This window comes from Pristiophorus japonicus, chromosome 23 (assembly GCF_044704955.1).
Source record: "Pristiophorus japonicus isolate sPriJap1 chromosome 23, sPriJap1.hap1, whole genome shotgun sequence".
NCBI lineage: Eukaryota > Metazoa > Chordata > Chondrichthyes > Pristiophoridae > Pristiophorus > Pristiophorus japonicus.
This window is the reverse complement of record NC_091999.1, coordinates 3,787,712-3,807,199: the sequence shown is the minus strand read 5'-3', so window position 1 is coordinate 3,807,199 and position 19,488 is coordinate 3,787,712. Positions and strand designations below refer to the sequence as shown.

Here is a 19,488-nt window from a genome sequence, read left to right as displayed (position 1 = left end):
GGCCTCAACAACTTCCTGTGGTAGAGAATTCCACAGGTTCACCACTCTCTGGGTGAAGAAGTTTCTCCTCATCTCGGTCCTAAATGGCTTACCCCTTATCCTTAGACTGTGACCCCTGGTTCTGGACTTCCCCAACATCGGGAACATTCTTCCTGCATCTAACCTGTCTAAACCCGTCAGAATTTTAAACGTTTCTATGAGATTCCCTCTCATTCTTCTGAACTCCAGTGAATACAAGCCCAGTTGATCCAGTCTTTCTTGATGTGTCAGTCCCGCCATCCCGGGAATCAGTTTGGTGAACCTTCGCTGCACTCCCTCAATAGCAAGAACGTCCTTCCTCAAGCTTGGAGACCAAAACTGTACACAATACTGCAGGTGTGGCCTCACCAAGGCCCTGTACAACTGTAGCAACACCTCCCTGCCCCTGTACTCAAATCCCCTCGCTATGAAGGCCAACATGCCATTTGCTTTCTTCACCGCCTGATGTACCTGCATGCCAACCTCCAATGACTGATGTACCATGACACCCAGGTCTCTTTGCACCTCCCCTTTTCCTAATCTGTCACCATTCAGTTAATAGTCTGTCTCTCTGTTTTTACCACCAAAGTGGATAATCTCACATTTATCCACATTATACTTCATCTGCCCTGCGTTTGCCCACTCACCTAACCTATCCAAGTCACTCTGCAGCCTCATCGCATCCTCCTCGCAGCTCACACTGCCACCCAACTTAGTGTCATCCGCAAATTTGGAGATACTACATTGAATCCCCTCGTCCAAATCATTAATGTGCAGTGTAAACAGCTTTCTGCCGCCGATATTTCTTCCTCAACCAACATCACTTTTAAAGAAAATTGAAGTTCTGGTCATGATCACATTGCTGATGGTGGGAGCTTGCTGTGCACAAATTGGCTGGCACCTTTCCTCCAGCAGTGACTACACTTCAAAAGTACTTCATTGGCTGTAAAGCGCTCTGGGATGTCCCGAGGTGGTGAAAGGCACCGAGTAAAGGCATGTCTTTCTTTTTGGGCTTCATTCCTACGAAAGCCGTTGACCCTCAAGGGGACATAGACAGGCTGCAGGGGTGGGCGAACATGTGGCAGATGAAGTTTAAAAGCAGAAAGAAAAGTGCGAAGTGACACGTTTTGGCAGGAAGTATGAGGAGAGGCAATATAAACTAAAACGGGTACGATCCTAAAGGGGGTGCATGAACAGAGAGACCTGGGGGTATACGGTATATGAAGGTGGCAGGGCAGATTGAGAAAGCGGGGGAAAAAAAAGTATATGGCTTTATAAATAGAGGCACAAAGTACAAAAGCAAGGAAGTTATGGTGAACCTTTATAGAACACTGGCTCGGCCCCAACTGGATCCAATTCTGGGCACCGCACTTTAGGAAAAGATGTGACGTCCTTAGAGAGGGCGCAGAAAAAAATGGTTCCAGGCACACGATGGGCCGAAATGGCCTCCTTCCGTGCTGCAAACTTCTATGATTCTATGAGGGGTAGACAGGAGAAGCTGGGGTTTTACTAAGAGCAGATCTTTTGGGTGAGACGTTAAACGGAGATCCCAGGGCCACTATTTCGAAGAAGAGCAGGGGGGAGTTCTCCCCGGGGTCCTGGGGCCAATATTTATCCCTCAATCAACATAACAAAAAAAACAGAATATCTGGGTCATTATCACATTGCTGTGTGTGGGAGCTTGCTGTGCGAAAATTGGCGTTTCCCACATTACAACAGTGACTACACGCCTAAAGTACTTCATTGGCTGTAAAGCACTTTGAGACGTCCGGTGGTCGTGAAAGGCGCTATATAAATCTAAGTCTTTTCTTTCTTTGAGAGAAGGTTGAGAGGAGATTTAAATCGAGGTATTAAAAATCATGAGGGTATAGACAGTAGAGAGACAAAGTGTTCCCATTGGTGGAAGGGTCGAGAACCAGAGGACACAGATTTTTAAGGCAATTGGCAGAAGAACCAAAGACGACATGAGGGAAAACCTTTGTTACGCAGCGAGTGGTGAGGATCTGGGAATGCACGGCCCGAGAGGGCGGTGGAGGCAGACTCAATCGCGGCTTTCAAAAGGGAGTTGGATAAGTATCTTAAGGAAAATAAATTGCAGGGCTACGGGGAAAGGGCGGGGGGAGTGGGACTGGCTGAAGTGCTCTTGCAGAGAGCCGGCACGGGCTCAACGGGCCGAATGGCCTCCTTCCATGCTGTAACCGTTCGATGGGCCCAAGTTTCGGGCCGACCTGGACGCCCGTTTTTCGCGCTCAAAAGTGCGCCGAAAAAATACTTGCATATTCTCCGGCTCCCTGCAGGTCTTCAGCAGCTTGGCGCGGCGCGCACAGAACAGCGGGGGGGGGGGGGGGGGCGGAGCAAGAGACTCGCGCCGATTCTACAAGGGGGGGCGAGGGCGGGACTAATTTAAATAAGGCAACGTCGTGCCAGCAACCCTGCGCATGCGCGTTGGGGCGCACGCGCACGCGCAGTGGCACATAAACATTGGCACTCGGCCATTTTTAAAGGGACTGGAGGAAAAGTGAAGATTTGTCCGGCCGAACAGCCCAAGTCTTCGCAGCTCGGAGCCTGCTGCTGCCAGATTCTACTGCAGTCCGCCGTGGCCTGACGCCGCCCATATCCCCTGGTCGAATGGCCTCAGTCCCCTTCGCAGCTCGAAAGCTGCTTGCTCTTTCTTCGGCTGCCGTCCAGACACCGATAGGAACATGGAATATTTAATCTTTGCTTTGTTTATAAATTTTTATTCAGGTTGGATCTTTATTTGTATAAGTATGACTGTTGAATGATTGTAGAATTTAATTACTTCCCTTCACCCCCCCCCTCTCCCCCCCCCCCCCCCCATCCCTCATTCCCTACGCCTGATTTGTAAAGTGTATGCAAGGTTTTTCTGAGCGTACAAAAATCCACACTTACTCCATTCTAAGTTAGTTTGGAGTAAGTTTTCGCCGCCTAAACTTTCAAAACAGGCGAAAGTGGCCGGACACGCCCTCTTTCGAAAAAAAAAAATTCGGTTCCAAAGTGAAACTGTTCGAACTGACGAGAACTGGAGAAATGCCGAGAATTGCAATTTCTAAGATACTCCATTCTAAACCAGTTGCTCCAAAAAAAAACAAAACAGGAGCAACTCAGGCCCAAACTTGGGCCCGATGATTCGAGGGGCTGAATTTTCTGACTGCTGCCGCCTCTGCTTTCGCCCCAAAGGGGAGGCAATGGCGGCGTAAAGCATTTCCGGGCGGGGGGGGGGGGCCAGTTTCCAGCGCCCCGTTGGGATCTCGTGTGCCGGGTTTGCCGGGAGGCACGGAGCAGTACCGCCCGGGAGAGGCGAGCCGGTGTGCAACGCCCCCACCCCCGGTTGCGACACCGGCTCGATATTTGGTTGGCGCCCGACCCGTAGCGCCCCCTAGTGGGACCACCTGTGAAAGCGGGCGGTTTGAGCTGCACCGGGGCACCGCGAGGGGAAGGAACATCGACCTCAGGCAAGCGCGATAGTTTTCTTATTTTTGCGATTAGTGTGGATGTGGCGTCAGTAAATGTATCGGGAATGTTTTTGGGGGGATTCCCCCCCCCCCCCACCCCGCCCCCGGCCAATCCACGGAAGCCTCTCTTCGGCCGCTCCGATTCCGGCTGTTTAGCTCGGGGATTTTCAGTCGCTCAGCCGGCCTCGCGCCCGAAAAGAGGCGGGCAATGCCTCGCTGAGCGATCCGCCCCACGCTCGGGGGCCCAGCTGCCGAATTTGGCGGCTGCAGACGCAAACCGTTCCCCGGCACAAAATGTACTGCTCCGGCCCGGTTAACGCCGTTACAGAAGCGGGGCTGAATTTCCACCCCGATGAACCCTGTGGAGTAACTTGCAAGGACATCCATTCTCGGTCGCCCAGGGACTGAGGCGTCAAAATTCCCTTTATAATGCCGTCTGTTAGCACCAGTGCCAGGCGGCTAGCGGGTGGCAAAGGCCTGCCGTCGGTGTTTAGCGGCGCCCACGGCTCGGGAGAAATTCGGTTGGCTCTTTGGTAGAGGTGCCAAGAGGGCGTCTGCTGCTTCTCAGGCGGTCCCTCGTGTCGAGGCTGACTTGCTTCCACACCAAAAAGGGCCGAGTTCACAGGTGTTTCAATGAAGGACCCAATATTCCAGGTCCCGAACCACATGTTGAAGGGCGGAAGATGCCTGTGGGTGGGTTTGTTTAACGTGGGGTGACCGTTGCACACCAGCCCACCACGCGGGCTTGACAGAGCGAGGCCTTGGTCCAGTGGCAAGGGTTAACCAGGACGACTGGAGACCAGCTCTGTTGCACGGACCCAGTGCGCCCACATATCGCACAGTGTGGACTGGCCCCGTGTTGCCCCTGGGCCCCGAACCCTCGCCCCTCCCGGGCCCCCCGAACCCTCGCCCCCTCCCGGGCCCCCCGAACCCTCGCCCCCTCCCGAACCCTCGCCCATCCCGGGCCCCCCGAACCCTCGCCCCCTCCCGAACCCTCGCCCCTCCCGGGCCCCCCGAACCCTCGCCCCTCCCGGGCCCCCCCGAACCCTCGCCCCCTCCCGGGCCCCCCGAACCCTCGCCCCCTCCCGGGCCCCCCCCGAACCCTCGCCCCCTCCATGATCTCTCGCCGCTCCTTCGCCCCGACCTCACTGCTCTTGTTGAACCTGCCCGCACTCCAATCGCTGACCTGGACCTTGGCGACGTCCAGTCCAATCCAGCCGCCTTCTTACACCAGCTCGCTCTGCTCCCTGAAGTGGTACGCTGCCACCCTGCTCCAGGTCCCGCAGCTCGTCTCCTTTTATGGCCCCGACCTGCCGCTGGTGTTTCCTCACAGGTCGGGGGCCCGGACCTTCCCGAGAGACAACACTGCGCCATCCAGCGCCACCCAGGTGGTGTCATCATCCAGCATGCAACGCCCCCTTGGCACCGCTCCCGCGATATTTGGTTTGTACAGACGCCCAACGGCAAGGTGCCCGAGCTGTCTGGGAAAGGCAGAGGGAACAGCGCAGGGTTCGGACACAGAGGCCCAGCTAAGCTTTTTTTCTTTACTTATTTCCTCTTCTTTCCATTCGTTGTAACAGTGGGGAAGTTTGTGTGTCAGTCGGAGAAGTTTGAAGAGTTTGCGTTTTCTCCGTTCTTCCCCCTCGCATGCCAGCAGCCTCCTGTCGGGAAATTCAGTCAGCCTCCTGAGCTCCCGCTCGAAGAGTGTGCAACCCCACCTTTTAGCGCTGCTCTCTCATACTTGGATGAGAATAGAATGATAGAAATTTACAGCAGGGAAGGAGGCCATTTCGGCCCATCGTGTCCGTGCCGGCCGACAAAGAGCTACCCAGACTAATCCCACTTTCCAGCTCTCGGTCCGTAGCCCTGTGGGTTACGGCACTTCAGGTGCACATCCAAGTACTTTTTAAATGTGGTGAGGGTTTCTGCCTCTACCACCCTTTCAGGCAGTGAGTTCCAGACCCCCACCACCCTCTGGGTGATGAAATTTCCCCTCAAATCCCCGCTAATCCTCCTACCAATTACTTTAAATCTATGCCCCCTGGTTGTTGACCCCTCTGCCAAGGGAAACAGGTCCGTCCAACCAACTAGGGAGCTGGCCATCCTAGACTGGGTGTTGTGTAATGAGAAAGGACTAATTAGCAATCTTGTTGTGCGAGGCCCCTTGGGGAAGAGTGACCATAATATGGTAGAATTCTTTATTAAGATGGAGAGTGACACAGTTAATTCGGAAACTAGGGTCCTGAACTTAAGGAAAGGTAACGGTATGAGACGTGAATTGGCTAGAATAGACTGGCAAAGGATACTTAAAGGGTTGACGGTGGATAGGCAATGGCAAACATTTAAAGATCACATGGATGAACTTCAGCAATTGTACATCACTGTCTGGAGTAAAAATAAAACGGGGAAGGTGTCTCAACCGCTAACAAGGGAAATTAAGGATAGTGTTAAATCCAAGAGGCATATAAATTGTCTAGAAAAAGCAACAAACCTGAGCACTGGGAGGAATGCAGAATTCAGCAGAGGAAGACAAAGGGTTTAATTAAGAGGGGGAAAATAGAGTACGAGAGGAAGCTTGCAGAGAACATAAAAACTGACTGCAAAAGCTTCTATAAATGTGTGAAGAGAAAAAGATTAGTGAAGACAAGCATAGGTCCCTTGCAGTCAGATTCAGGTGAATTTATAATGCGGAACAAAGAAATGGCAGATCAATTGAAAAAATACTTTGGTTCTGTCTTCACAAAAGAAGACACAAATAACCGTCCGAATGTACTAGAGGACAGTGGGTCTAGTGAGATGGAGGAACTGAAGGATATCCTTATTAGGCGGGAAATTGTGTTAGGGAAATTGATGGGATTGAAGCCCGATAAATCCCCAGGGCCTGATAGTCTGCATCCCAGAGTACTTAAGGAAGAAGCCCTAGAAATAGTGGATGCATTGGTGATCATTTTCCAACAGTCTATCGACTCTGGATCAGTTCCAATGGACTGGAGGGTAGCTAATGTAACACCACTTTTAAAAAAAGGAGGGAGAGAGAAAGCGGATAAATATAGACCGGTTAGCCTGACATCAGTAATGGGGAAAATGTTGGAATCAATCATTAAGGATGAAATAGCAGCACATTTGGAAAGCAGTGACGGGATTGGTCCAAGTCAGCATGGATTTATGAAAGGGAAATCATGCTTGACAAATCTTCTGGAATCTGGGATAAACGGGTCCTTTTCAGAATGGCAGGCAGTGACTAGTGGAGTGCCGCAGGGCTCAGTGCTGAGACTCCAGCTCGTTACAATATACATTAACGATTTAGATGAAGGAATTGAGTGTAATAACTCCAAGTTTGCAGACGACACTAAACTGGGTGGCGGTGTGAGCTGTGAGGAGGACGCTAAGAGGCTGCAGGGTGACTTGGACAGGTTAAGTGAGTGGGCAAATGCATGGCAGATGCAGTATAATGTGGATAAATGTGAGGTTATCCATTTTGGGGGCAAAAACACGGAGGCAGAATATTATCTGAATGGTGACAGATTAGGAAAAGGGGAGGTGCAACGAGACCTGGGTGTCATGGTACATCAGTCATTGAAAGTTGGCATGCAGGTACAGCAGGCGGTGAAGGAGGCAAATGGTATGTTGGCCTTCATAGCGAGGGGATTTGAGTATTGGAGCAGGGAGGTCTTACTGCAGTTGTACAGGGCCTTAGTGAGACCCCACCTGGAATATTGTGTTCAGTTTTGGTCTCCTAATCTGAGGAGATTATTGAGTGCAGCGAAGGTTCACCAGACTGATTCCAGGGATGGCTGGACTGTTATATGATGAGAGACTGGATCGACTGGGCCTTTATTCACTGGAGTTTAGAAGGATGAGAGGGGATCTCATAGAAACATATAAAATTCTGACGGAACTGGACAGGTTAGATGCGGGAAGAATGTTCCCGATGTTGGGGAAGTCCAGAACCAGGGGACATAGGATAAGGGGTATGCCATTCAGGACCGAGATGAGGAGAAACTTCTTCACTCAGAGTTGTTAACCTGTGGAATTCCCTGCCACAGAGAGTTGTTGAAGCCAGTTCATTGGATGTATTCAAGAGGGAGTTAGATATGGCCCTTACGGCTAAAGGGATCAAGGGGTATGGAGAGAACGCAGGAATGGGGTACTGAGGGAATGATCAGCCATGATCTTATTGAATGGTGGTGCAGGCTCGAAGGGCCAAATGGCCTACTTTGGCGCCTATTTTCTATGTTTCTATGTTTCCTATTTCTTATATTTAGGACAGAGATAGACAGTTTCTTAACCGATAAGGGACTAAGGGGTTATGGGGAGCGGACGGGGAAGTGGAGCTGAGTCCAAGATCGGATCAGCCATGATAGTATTAAATGGCGGAGCAGGCTCGAGGGGCCGTATGGCCTACTCCTGCTCCTCGTTCTTATCTACTCTATCCAGGCCCCTCATAATTTTATAGACCTCAATGAGGTCTCCCCTTAGCCTCCTCTGTTCCAAAGAAAACAGACCCAGTATCCCCAATCTTTCCTCTCAGTCAGGCAACATCCTGGTAAATCTCCTCTGTACCCTCTCCAGTGCAATCACGTCTTTCCTGTAATGCGGTGACCAGAATTGCACGCAGTACTCCAGCTGCGGCCTAACCAGTGTTTCATACAGTTCAAGCATAACCCTCCCTGCTCTTGTGTTGCTCGACGAAGAAAGGCAAGTATTCATCTTTGGGCATGAATTTGCCAGTTTAATCCTGCACCGGATACCCGACGGTAAAGTCAGCACTCGGGCAGTGACACTGCCTCAAAAACGGCGGTACCCATTTTTCCACCCCTCAGCTCTTACCCGAAGTCGTGTGGTATCCTGGTGTAAAACTCATTGCAGGCATCCACCAGAGCCTTCCCGGTGACATTGTGGTTGATACAGTCCTCGATCCTCTGGAGGGAGACATAGCCGGCTTTGATCTGGTCGGTGGTCAGCTTACCTAGACGGAGAAAAGGGAGAGCGAGAGATCGAGTCTCGTTCACCGTCGGCTTCGACCCTCGACAGCCAACGCCAGATCCCAGGACCACCGCCAGCCGCGGCTCGGGCGGCCTCACTCCCGCCCGAGTCAGAGCGTCATAAGAAAGAGGAGCAGGAGGAGGCCATACGGCCCCTCGAGCCTGCTCCGCCATTCAATAAGATCACGGCTGATCATCTCCCTCAACTCCACTTTCCCGCCCGATCTCCATATCCCTCGATTCCCCCAGACTCCAAAACTCTCTCTATCTCAGCCTTGAATATATTCAGAGACTCAGCATCCACAGCCCTCTGGGGCAGAGAATTCCAAGGATTCACAACCCTCAGTGAAGAAATTCCTCCTCATCTCTGTCTTAAATGACCGACCCCTTATCCTGAGACTGTGACCCCCTGGTTCTAGACACTCCAGCCCGGGGGGAGACAACCTCTCAGCATCTACTCTGTCAATCCCCCTCAGAATCTTGTATGTTTCAATGAGATCACCTCTCATTCTTCTAAACTCCAGAGAGTATCGGCCCATTCTACACAATCTCTCATCATAACACAGCCCTCTCATCAAGGAATCAATCTAGAGAACCTAGTGAAGGTCGTGGGATCGAGTTCCCACTCCAGAGACGTGAGAGTAAAATCTAGTCCGACACTCCAGCACTGACAGAGAACTACGCTGTCGGTTGAAAATTTAAACCGAGGCCCCGTCTGCCCTCGGGCGGACGTAAAAGATCCCACGACAGCTACTGGAACAAGAGCAGGTGGAGTTCTTCCCCGGTGTCCCGGGGCCCTATATTTATCCTTCGACCAGTATCAATCAAAAAACAGATTATCTGGCCATGATCACATTGTTGTCTCTGGGATCTTGCTGTGTGCAAATTGGCTGCCCGCCTTTCCACCATTACAACCGACTACACTTCAAAGGTCGGTTCAGTAGTTGCAAAGCGCTTTGGGACATCCGGAGGTTGAGAAAGGCACTATATAAATGCGAGTTCTGTCCAGTCGATATTTGGGCAGCTGACATCTGTAAACATCTGTCCAACACTCGACTCACTGAATGGGAAAGGGCTGAGCTCATTGGGATTGTAACTAAATAGGAGAGAATGGGAAGGGGTTTTGGTACAATGGAATGGAATAGAAAGGGGTTGGGTCCATTGGGATTGTGTACAATGGGAGTGAATGGGAAGGGGTTGGGTCCATTGGGATTGTGCACAATGGGAAAAAGTGGGAAGGGGTTGGGTCCATTGGGATTGTGTACAGTGGGAATGATTGGGAAGGGATTGGATCCATTGGGATTGTGTACAATGGGAGTGAATGGGAAGGGGTTGGGTCCATTGGGATTGTGTACAATGGGAGTGAACGGGGAGGGGTTGGGTCCATTGGGATTGTGTACAGTGGGAATGATTGGGAAGGGATTGGGTCCATTGGGATTGTGTACAATGGGAGTGAATGGGAAGGGGTTGGGTCCATTGGGATTGTGTACAGTGGGAGTGAACGGGGAGGGGTTGGGTCCATTGGGATTGTGTACAGTGGGAGTGAGCGGGGAGGGGTTGGGTCCATTGGGATTGTGTACAGTGGGAGTGAACGGGGAGGGGTTGGGTCCATTGGGATTGTGTACAGTGGGAGTGAATGGGAAGGGGTTGGGTCCATTGGGATTGTGTACAGTGGGAGTGAGCGGGGAGGGGTTGGGTCCATTGGGATTGTGTACAGTGGGAGTGAACGGGAAGGGGTTGGGTCCATTGGGATTGTGTATAATGGGAGTGAACGGGGAGGGGTTGGGTCCATTGGGATTGTGTATAATGGGAGTGAACGGGAAGGGGTTGGGTCCATTGGGATTGTGTACAATGGGAGTGACTGGGAAGGGGTTGGGTCCATTGGGATTGTGTACAATGGGAGTGAATGGGAAGGGGTTGGGTCCATTGGGATTGTGTACAATGGGAGTGAATGGGAAGGGGTTGGGTCCATTGGGATTGTGTACAATGGGAGTGACTGGGAAGGGGTTGGGTCCATTGGGATTGTGTACAATGGGAGTGAATGGGAAGGGGTTGGGTCCATTGGGATTGTGTACAATGGGAGTGAATGGGAAGGGGTTGGGTCCATTGGGATTGTGTACAATGGGAGTGAACGGGGAGGGGTTGGGTCCATTGGGATTGTGTACAGTGGGAGTGAACGGGGAGGGGTTGGGTCCATTGGGATTGTGTATAATGGGAGTGAACAGGGAGGGGTTGGGTCCATTGGGATTGTGTACAATGGGAGTGAATGGGAAGGGGTTGGGTCCATTGGGATTGTGTACAATGGGAGTGAACGGGAAGGGGTTGGGTCCATTGGGATTGTGTACAATGGGAGTGAACGGGGAGGGGTTGGGTCCATAAATGCAAGGAACCTCAATGAGCGCAATACTTCTCCATCAAAGCAAAATTATTGTCAAAGGAGCTCTGTCCACATTACATGTGGAGGTCCAAATCATTGTCCTTACCGAGTGGAGCCTTCTTGGTATCGTACTTCATCTGAAGCACCATCTCCTCCATCGCCTGTATGTTACAGATCAGCTCGATCAGCTCCTGGATTCGACGGTCCAGCTTCGACTCCACCTTGGCAGCCTTCGCAGCTTCTCCGGCTTTCCCACTCTCCTGGAAAGCACAAATATCGGGACAGATCGTCAATGCAGCAAACTAAAAGCGGGACGGCACGACACGACAGACATTTGGCCAACAGTCAGCGTTGCTTTTTCCACTGGCTGAAAGGGATTGCATAGGATATACGTCACAGAAACAGGCCATTCGACCCAACCAGTCCATGCCGGCCTTCATGCTCCACTCCAGCCTCCTCCAGTCTTTCCTCATCTAAATCTATCAGCATAACCCTCTATTCCTGTAATGTATGCACCTGCGAGAATGCTCACACGTCCCAGGATGCCCACAATTTCTGCGGTCTGGAAGAGTCCGTGTTCCATGTTTTGATGTTCAGTGTGCGAGGTTGCTGCCCCTGTTTTATTATTTAAAGAGGTTGCTCCTCAAATTCTGGCTGCACTTCAGTCCCACGCTCCTGATCTTTGGGCACCCTGTGCGGAGGGGAGCGGGTAGGTCCGAGGGCCTCCTCGTAGGACTGCTCCTGGGCACGGCCAAGGCGGGCCATCAGCCGGTCCAGGCAGCGGGCGGTCGAGGGGGTCGTTCATCTCTTCCGCGGTTACATCCGAGCCGGGGTGTCCCCGGGGGATGGAGCACGCGGTGTCCACCGGTACGCTCGCGGCCTTCCGCCAGAGGTGGGCGCCGGAGGGACTGGAGTGCATCGTCACCCCCGGCAACCAAATTTTAATTTGATGTTTTTTGTCTCAAGTCTAATTTGTTTATTGTGCCGGTTTTAGTGCCACCCCCCTTTTAGCCAGGGGGCACTTGTATAATTTGTGTTTTTAGTGCCCTCAAAATAAAACAAGAGGGCATTTGTTTGGAGTGTGTGTCTTCCCTCTTTCCCCCCCCCCATCCCCTTTAATCAGGGGGCACTTGATTTAATGTTTTATTTTGTTCACAACAAAATACTTGTAGAACTGTTGAGACTGGAGTGCATCATCACCCCCGGCAACCAAATTTTAATTTGAACCACGTGTCTAAAGTTTCATTTGTTTAATTTTGTCGGTTTTAGTGCCCCACATCCCCCCCGCCTTTTAGCCAGGCGGCACTTGCATAATTTGTGCTTTTGGTGTCCTCAAAAAAAAAACAAGGGGGCACTTGATTGAAGTTTTTGGAGAATGCCCCCCACCCTCTTTTAACCAGGGGGCACTTGATAGTTTGCAACAAAATAGTTGTAGAGCTGTTGAGTTGGGAGTGGCTCAGCCAGTCACGTGATGTTCACAAGACTCAATAAAACCCAGCCAGTTGGGTTCGGGGGAGCCACGATGAGACAGGTGGTTGTGAGCCTGGTGGATGAACTGGTAATGTATTGTGTGATTGGTAAACCCTTTGCTAATAAACCAACTAAGTTCTTAATAGCAATGTGTTGCTATGAATTCTTAAGCAAAGAACCCATGAAGCAAATACATTGCAATTCCCTTCTCCTTTATATGTCCAGCCTCCCCTTAAATGCATCGATACTGTTCGCTTCAACCCCTCCCTGTTGCAGCGAGTTCCACATTCTCACCACTCTCTGGGTAAAGACGTTTCTCCTGAATTCCCCATTGGATTTCTTGGTGACCATCTTATATTGATGGCCTCGAGTTATGCTCTTCCCCACAAGTGGAAACATTCTCTCTGTATCCACTCTACAAAAACCTTTCATCATTTTAAAGACCTCTATTCGGTCACCCCTCAGCTTTCTTTTATCAACAGAAGAGAGACCCAGCCTGTTCATCCTTTACGGATATGTGCACCCTCGCATTTCTGGTATCATCCTTGTAAATCTTCTCTGCACCCTCTCCAGTGCCTCTATATCCTTTTTATAAAATGGCGACCAGAACTGTACGCAGTACTCCCAAGTGTGGTCTAACCAAGGTTCGATACAAGTTTAGCATAACTTCCCTACTTTTCAATTCCATACCTCTAGAAGTAAACCCTACTTCCTGGTTTGCTTTTATGGCCTTGCTAACTTTTAGCGATTTGTGCTCCGAGATCCCTTTGTTCCTCTACCCTCCAAGTAATAAGGGACCTCCCTATTCTTCCTACCAAGCATGGAGGAAGCAGATTCAATAGTAGCTTTCAAAGCGGAAGTGGATAAACACTTGAAGGGGAAGCGCTTGCAGGGCTATGGGGAAAGAGTAAGGGGGAGTGGGGCGAATTGGACAGCTCTTTCAAAGGGCTGGCACAGGCACGATGGGCCAAATGGCCTCCTTCTGTGCTGTATCATTCTATACGTCGACGCAAAATATGACAGAAAGGGACGCAGACTCAAGACCCTCCCAATATATTAGGATATGCGGAGATCACTGCACACAAGTATGGACAACAAGGACCTCGGACCATAGGAACAGGAGTTAGCCCTTTAGCCCCTCGAGCTGGACTGGCACTTCCAGAAGGAGCTCTTCACGTCTGTCCATGGGAATCTCCTGCTCTCCTTTGCCCTTTTTCTCCCAAATCTCCTCGCTTGCACTGTTCAACTGCCCCTGGCTCCGTCGGATGACTAAATCTAACTACTTAAAACCCCCATTACCCATCCCTCATCCCTGCTTCTCAAATTATGGCTTCTGAATTCCTGAACTTCGCTGGGCATCAAGACTATGTTTCTGCATTGGACTATACTGGATTCCACCTCTACGCTTCTGCTCGGGACTACACTATAGCCTTCTTTTCCTCCTTCTTAGGCAGTCCCCAGAGGATGACTTGCTTCCACACTAAGATGAGTTCGAAGGTGACTGATGAGCCCAATGTGGGACCTGCAGTCTCTGTTACAGGTGGAGGCAGAGCGTGGTTGGAGGAACGGGTGGGTGGGTTGTCGTGCTTGGCTTCCGCATGCTCCCGACAGAGAGATTCGAGGTGTTCGGCGCCTTCTCAGATGCTTCTGCTCCACTTTGGGCGGTCTTGGGAATCCCGAGAGTCGGTGGGGGATGTTACATTTTTTCCAAGGAGGATTTGAGGGCATGCTTGAAGCGTTTTCTCTGCCCTCCTGGGACTCGCCTGCCGTGTCAAGAGCTCGGAGTAGAGTACTTGTTTCGGGAGTCGAGCATCGGGCATGCGGACAATGTGGCCCGCCCATCGGAACCGATTACTGCGCAAGACTCATCTGCTGTGTCAAGAATTTGCTGCTGAAAAGTTATCTTCCCCACTGTGGCTGTTTCTCTTGAGCTGAGTGACTCGTTCTACTGGTTCATCCGCTTTGTTGGTCGCTGGCTTGTGGTTTTACATAGTTCCCTGCTGCCTCGCCTCGATTTCGCCATCATCTTTCTGCACCGCAACCGATTCTCATTACATAGAGACATAGAAAATAGGTGCAGGAGTAGGCCATTCAGCCCTTCGAGCCTGCACCACCATTCAATGAGTTCATGGCTGAACATGCAACTTCAGTACCCCATTCCTGCTTTCTCGCCATACCCCTTGATCCCCCGAGTAGTAAGGACTTCATCTAACTCCCTTTTGAATATATTTAGTGAATTGGCCTCAACAACTTCCTGTGGTAGAGAATTCCACAGGTTCACCACTCTCTGGGTGAAGAAGTTTCTCCTCATCTCGGTCCTAAATGGCTTATCTCTTATCCTCAGACTGTGACCCCTGGTTCTGGACTTCCCCAACATTGGGAACATTCTTCCTGCATCTAACCTGTCTAAACCCGTCAGAATTTTAAACGTTTCTATGAGGTCCCCTCTCATTCTTCTGAACTCCAGTGAATACAAGCCCAGTTGATCCAGTCTTTCTTGATAGGTCAGTCCCGCCATCCCGGGAATCAGTCTGGTGAATCTTCGCTGCACTCCCTCAATAGCAAGAATGTCCTTCCTCAAGTTAGGAGACCAAAACTGTACACAATACTCCAGGTGTGGCCTCACCAAGGCCCTGTACAACTGTAGCAACACCTCCCTGCCCCTGTACTCAAATCCCCTCGCTATGAAGGCCAACATGCCATTTGCTTTCTTAACCGCCTGCTGTACCTGCATGCCAACCTTCAATGACTGATGTACCATGACACCCAGGTCTCGTTGCACCTCCCCTTTTCCTAATCTGTCACCATTCAGATAATCGTCTGTCTCTCTGTTTTTACCACCAAAGTGGATAACCTCACATTTATCCACATTATACTTCATCTGCCATGCATTTGCCCACTCACCTAACCTATCAAAGTCACTCTGCAGCCTCATAGCATGACGGCAATAACCTCCATCCATCAACTCTCTAGCCTTCAAACAGCTTCTGCACTTCACGCGTCTGCTAAACGGTCAGCTGTGGCTCAGTGGGCAGCACCCTCGCCTCTGAGTCAGAAGGTTGTGGGGGTTCAAGTCCCACTCCAGGGACTCGGGCACATAAATCCAGGCTGACACTCCCAGGGCAGTGCTGAGGGAGTGCCGCACTGTCGGAGGTGCCGTCTTTCGGATGAGACGTTAAACCGAGGCCCCGTCTGCTCGCTCAGGTGGACGTAAAAGATCCCACGGCCACTATTTGGAAGAAGAGCAGGGGGAAGTGATCCCCGGTGTCCTGGGGCCAATATTTATCCCTCAATCAACATAACAAAAACAGATTATCTGGGGCATTATCACATTGCTGTGTGGGGGAGCTTACTGTGCGCAAATTGCCGTTTCCCACATTACAACAGTGACTACACTCCAAAAGTACTTCATTGACTGTAAAGCGCTTTGAGACGTCCGGTGGTCGTGAAAGGTGCTATATAAATGCAAGCCTTTTTTTGTTTTCCGAAGGAGCGGGGCCCAGAACTGCTCACAGTACTGCAGGTGTGGTCTAACCTGGGCTTTGTACAGCTGCAGCATAACCTCTATCCCCTGGTATTCCAGTCCGAGTCCGAGTCCTCTAGATATAAAAGCCAGCATGCCAATAGACTTTTTGACTATTTTCTGTACGTGATGGAACAAACCCTCCACCCACTCACCTTCTCTGCAGGAGGGTCCCCACTGTAGTCCAGGCTTAAAATGTCATACTTGCCGGGAACTTTCTCAAAACACCCCCTCAGCGACCAATCGTTCTTTGTCTTGTCGAGAAACCTGGCGGCAACACAACGGTAAACAATTCAGCCGGGACCCAGCTCAGCAGAGACCCCACGCTACACCCTTCCGATTCCCCCCCGAGCAGTGTTACCGTCGACGCAAGCCCTCTGGGAGTAGACTGTGCCATAGGAACATGGTTCAAAGTCTGCCGTGGAGTAACAACGGAGACCATTGCAGGGGGAGCTTTACTCTGTATCTAACCCCGTGCTGTACCGCCCTGGGAGTGTTTGATGGGACAGTGTAGAGGGAGCTTTACTCTGTATCTAACCCGAGCTGTACCTGCCCTGGGAGTGTTTGATGGGACAGTGTAGAGGGAGCTTTACTCTGTATCTAACCCCGTGCTGTACCTGCCCTGGGAGTGTTTGATGGGACAGTGTAGAGGGAGCTTTACTGTGTATCTAACCCCGTGCTGTACCTGCCCTGGGAGTGTTTGATGGGACAGTGTAGAGGGAGCTTTACTCTGTATCTAACCCTCTGTACCTGCCCTGGGAGTGTTTGATGGGACAGTGTAGAGGGAGCTTTACTCTGTATCTAACCCCGTGCTGTACCTGCCCTGGGAGTGTTTGATGGGACAGTATAGAGGGAGCTTTACTCTGTATCTAACCCGTGCTGTACCTGCCCTGGGAGTGTTTGATGGGACAGTGTAGAGGGAGCTTTACTCTGTATCTAACCCCCTGTACCTGCCCTGGGAGTGTTTGATGGGACAGTGTAGAGGGAGCTTTACTCTGTATCTAACCCCGTGCTGTACCTGCCCTGGGAGTGTTTGATGGGACAGTGTAGAGGGAGCTTTACTCTGTATCTAACCCCGTGCTGTACCTGCCCTGGGAGTGTTTGATGGGACAGTATAGAGGGAGCTTTACTCTGTATCTAACCTCCTGTACCTGCCCTGGGAGTGTTTGATGGGACAGTGTAGAGGGAGCTTTACTCTGTATCTAACCCCTTGTACCTGCCCTGGGAGTGTTTGATGGGACAGTGTAGAGGGAGCTTTACTCTGTATCTAACCCCCTGTACCTGCCCTGGGAGTGTTTGATGGGACAGTGTAGAGGGAGCTTTACTCTGTATCTAACCCCCTGTACCTGCCCTGGGAGTGTTTGATGGGACAGTGTAGAGGGAGCTTTACTCTCTACCTCACCTGGGAGAGCAACATTCATCAGTACTAAGCACGTGCAGAAGAATCCCCGAAGGGCAAGATAAGTATAGAACCAGGTGTCAGAGTGCATCCTTCAACCAACCCAACCTCCCCTCCTTAAAACCAATCAAAAGCAACTTTACTTCACCTACTTTTTTTCAAAGACATCCTTGGCTTTATTCAGATCACTACCACACGGGATCAGGTTGTTCTGTCCGACCTTCCCCACTGAAAAAAAGAGAATCAAGGTGAGATAACACGGTTGAGAATGGTGGATCACACGGCCTATTTTAGTGTCATCTGCAAACTTCGTAATCAGATGAAGGGGGTTGTCTTATGAGGAAAGGTCGAGCAGGTTGGGCCGATACTCACTGGAGTTTAGATGAACGAGGGGTGATCTTATTGAAACGTAGAAGATTCTGAGAGGGCTGGGCAGGGTAGATGCAGAGAGGATATTTCCCCTCGTGGGGGAATCTAGAACTGGGGGCATAGTTTCAGCATAAGGGCCTATTTAAATCGGAGATTTGGAGGAATTTCTTCTCTCGGAGGGTCGTGAATCTGTGGAATTCTCTGCCCCAGAGAGCTGTGGAGGCTGGGTCACTGAATATATTTAAGGTGGAGATAGATTTTTGAGCGATAAGAGAGTGAAGGGTTATGGGGAGCGGGCGGGGAAGTGGAGTTGAGGCCAGGATCAGATCAGCCATGATCTTACTGAATGGCGGAGCAGGCTCGAGGGGCCGAATGGCCGACTCCTGCTCCTGTTATGTTCTTATCATGGTGCCAGCACCCAAGCTCACATTCGTTCTTAACCGCCTTTATCCCATTTATTATTTGATGCCCCTCTAGCTCAACACAGACTGGGGGTATGGACCCTGGGCCCTTCCTGCCCCGTGGGGCGCAGTACCAAGCCAGGCCATTAGACAGTAGGCTCTGCATTAAAACCGTACGTAAAGTTATACACCGATTGCTCGCACCGAGGTGCACGCTGCCCAAAGCGTGCGGTGCTCACCTCTGCCCCAGCGCAGCCACACACTGAAATCTCTTTTGGCATCATCCTCCAGGAGCTGAATGATGTAGTACTTGTTGTTGTTGAACTGCAGGTTCGTCTGTTGAAAGATGCAAAGAGCACAGAATAACTGGTGTTCACCCCCCGCTGTGCTCGCTGACCGACATCGGCTCCCGGTCCAGCAACGCCTCCATTTTGAAAAATTCTCACCTTCCTGCTCAAATCCCTCCATGGACCTCGCCTCCCTCCCCATCTCTGTAACCTCCTCCGGCTCCACAAACCTCCCAGATCTCTGCGCTCCTCCAATTCTGGCCTCTGGCGTAGCCCCGATTTTAATTGCTCCATCGTTGGCGGCTGTGTCTTCGGTTGCCCAGGCCCCAAGCTCTGGAGCTCCCTGCCTAAACCTCTCTGCCTCTCGTTCCACCTTAAAACCTACCTCTGCATCAGCTGTGGCTCAGTGGGTAGCACTCTCGCCTCTGAGTCAGAAGGTTGTGGGTTCAAGTCCCACTCCAGGGACTCGAGCACGTACATCTCGGCTGACACTCCCAGTGCAGTGCTGAGGGAGTGCTACACTGTCGGAAGTGGCGTCTTACTGCTAAACCGACGCCCCGTCTGCTCTCTCAGGTGGACGTAAAAGATCCCACGGCCACTATTTCAAAGAAGAGCAGAGGAGTTATCCCCGGTGTCCTGGGGCCAATATTTATCCCTCAATCAAGATAACAAAAAAAAACAGTATCTGGTCGTTATCACATTGCTGTTTGTGGGAGTTTGCTTGTGCGCAAATTGTCAATGTATTCACCGAGGCATATGAAAGAATAGGCCTTATACTTAACATCCATAAGACAAAGGCCTTCCACCAGCCTGTCCTCGCCATATTGAGGGAGTGCAGCGAAGGTTCACCAGACTGATTCCCGGGATGGCGGGACTGACCTATCAAGAAAGACTGGATCAACTGGGCTTGTATTCACTGGAGTTCAGAAGAATGAGAGGGGACCTCATAGAAACATATAAAATTCTGACGGGGTTAGACAGGTTAGATGCAGGAAGAATGTTCCCAATGTTGGGGAAGTCCAGAACCAGGGGTCACAGTCTAAGGATAAGGGGTAAGCCATTTAGGACCGAGATGCGGAGGAACTTCTTCACCCAGAGAGTGGTGAACCTGTGGAATTCTCTACCACAGAAAGTTGTTGAGGCCAATTCACTAAATATATTCAAAAAGGAGTTAGATGAGGTCCTT

General features: G+C 51.0%; 1 protein-coding gene across 4 annotated transcripts in view; it reads right to left on the bottom strand.

Annotated features, from left to right (window-relative positions):
- parp2 (poly (ADP-ribose) polymerase 2) overlaps positions 1–19,488 on the bottom strand; it is a 74,277-nt gene that overhangs the window by 20,844 nt on the left and 33,945 nt on the right. For all 4 annotated transcript variants that reach the window (XM_070866640.1, XM_070866641.1, XM_070866642.1 and 1 more), the window contains 5 exons: positions 18,255–18,351; positions 17,398–17,473; positions 16,002–16,113; positions 10,960–11,113; positions 8,322–8,460 (listed from right to left, as the gene is read on the bottom strand). In XM_070866640.1, the coding sequence (XP_070722741.1) occupies positions 8,322–8,460; positions 10,960–11,113; positions 16,002–16,113; positions 17,398–17,473; positions 18,255–18,351 (578 nt within the window). The remainder of the gene's footprint in view (positions 1–8,321; positions 8,461–10,959; positions 11,114–16,001; positions 16,114–17,397; positions 17,474–18,254; positions 18,352–19,488) is intronic.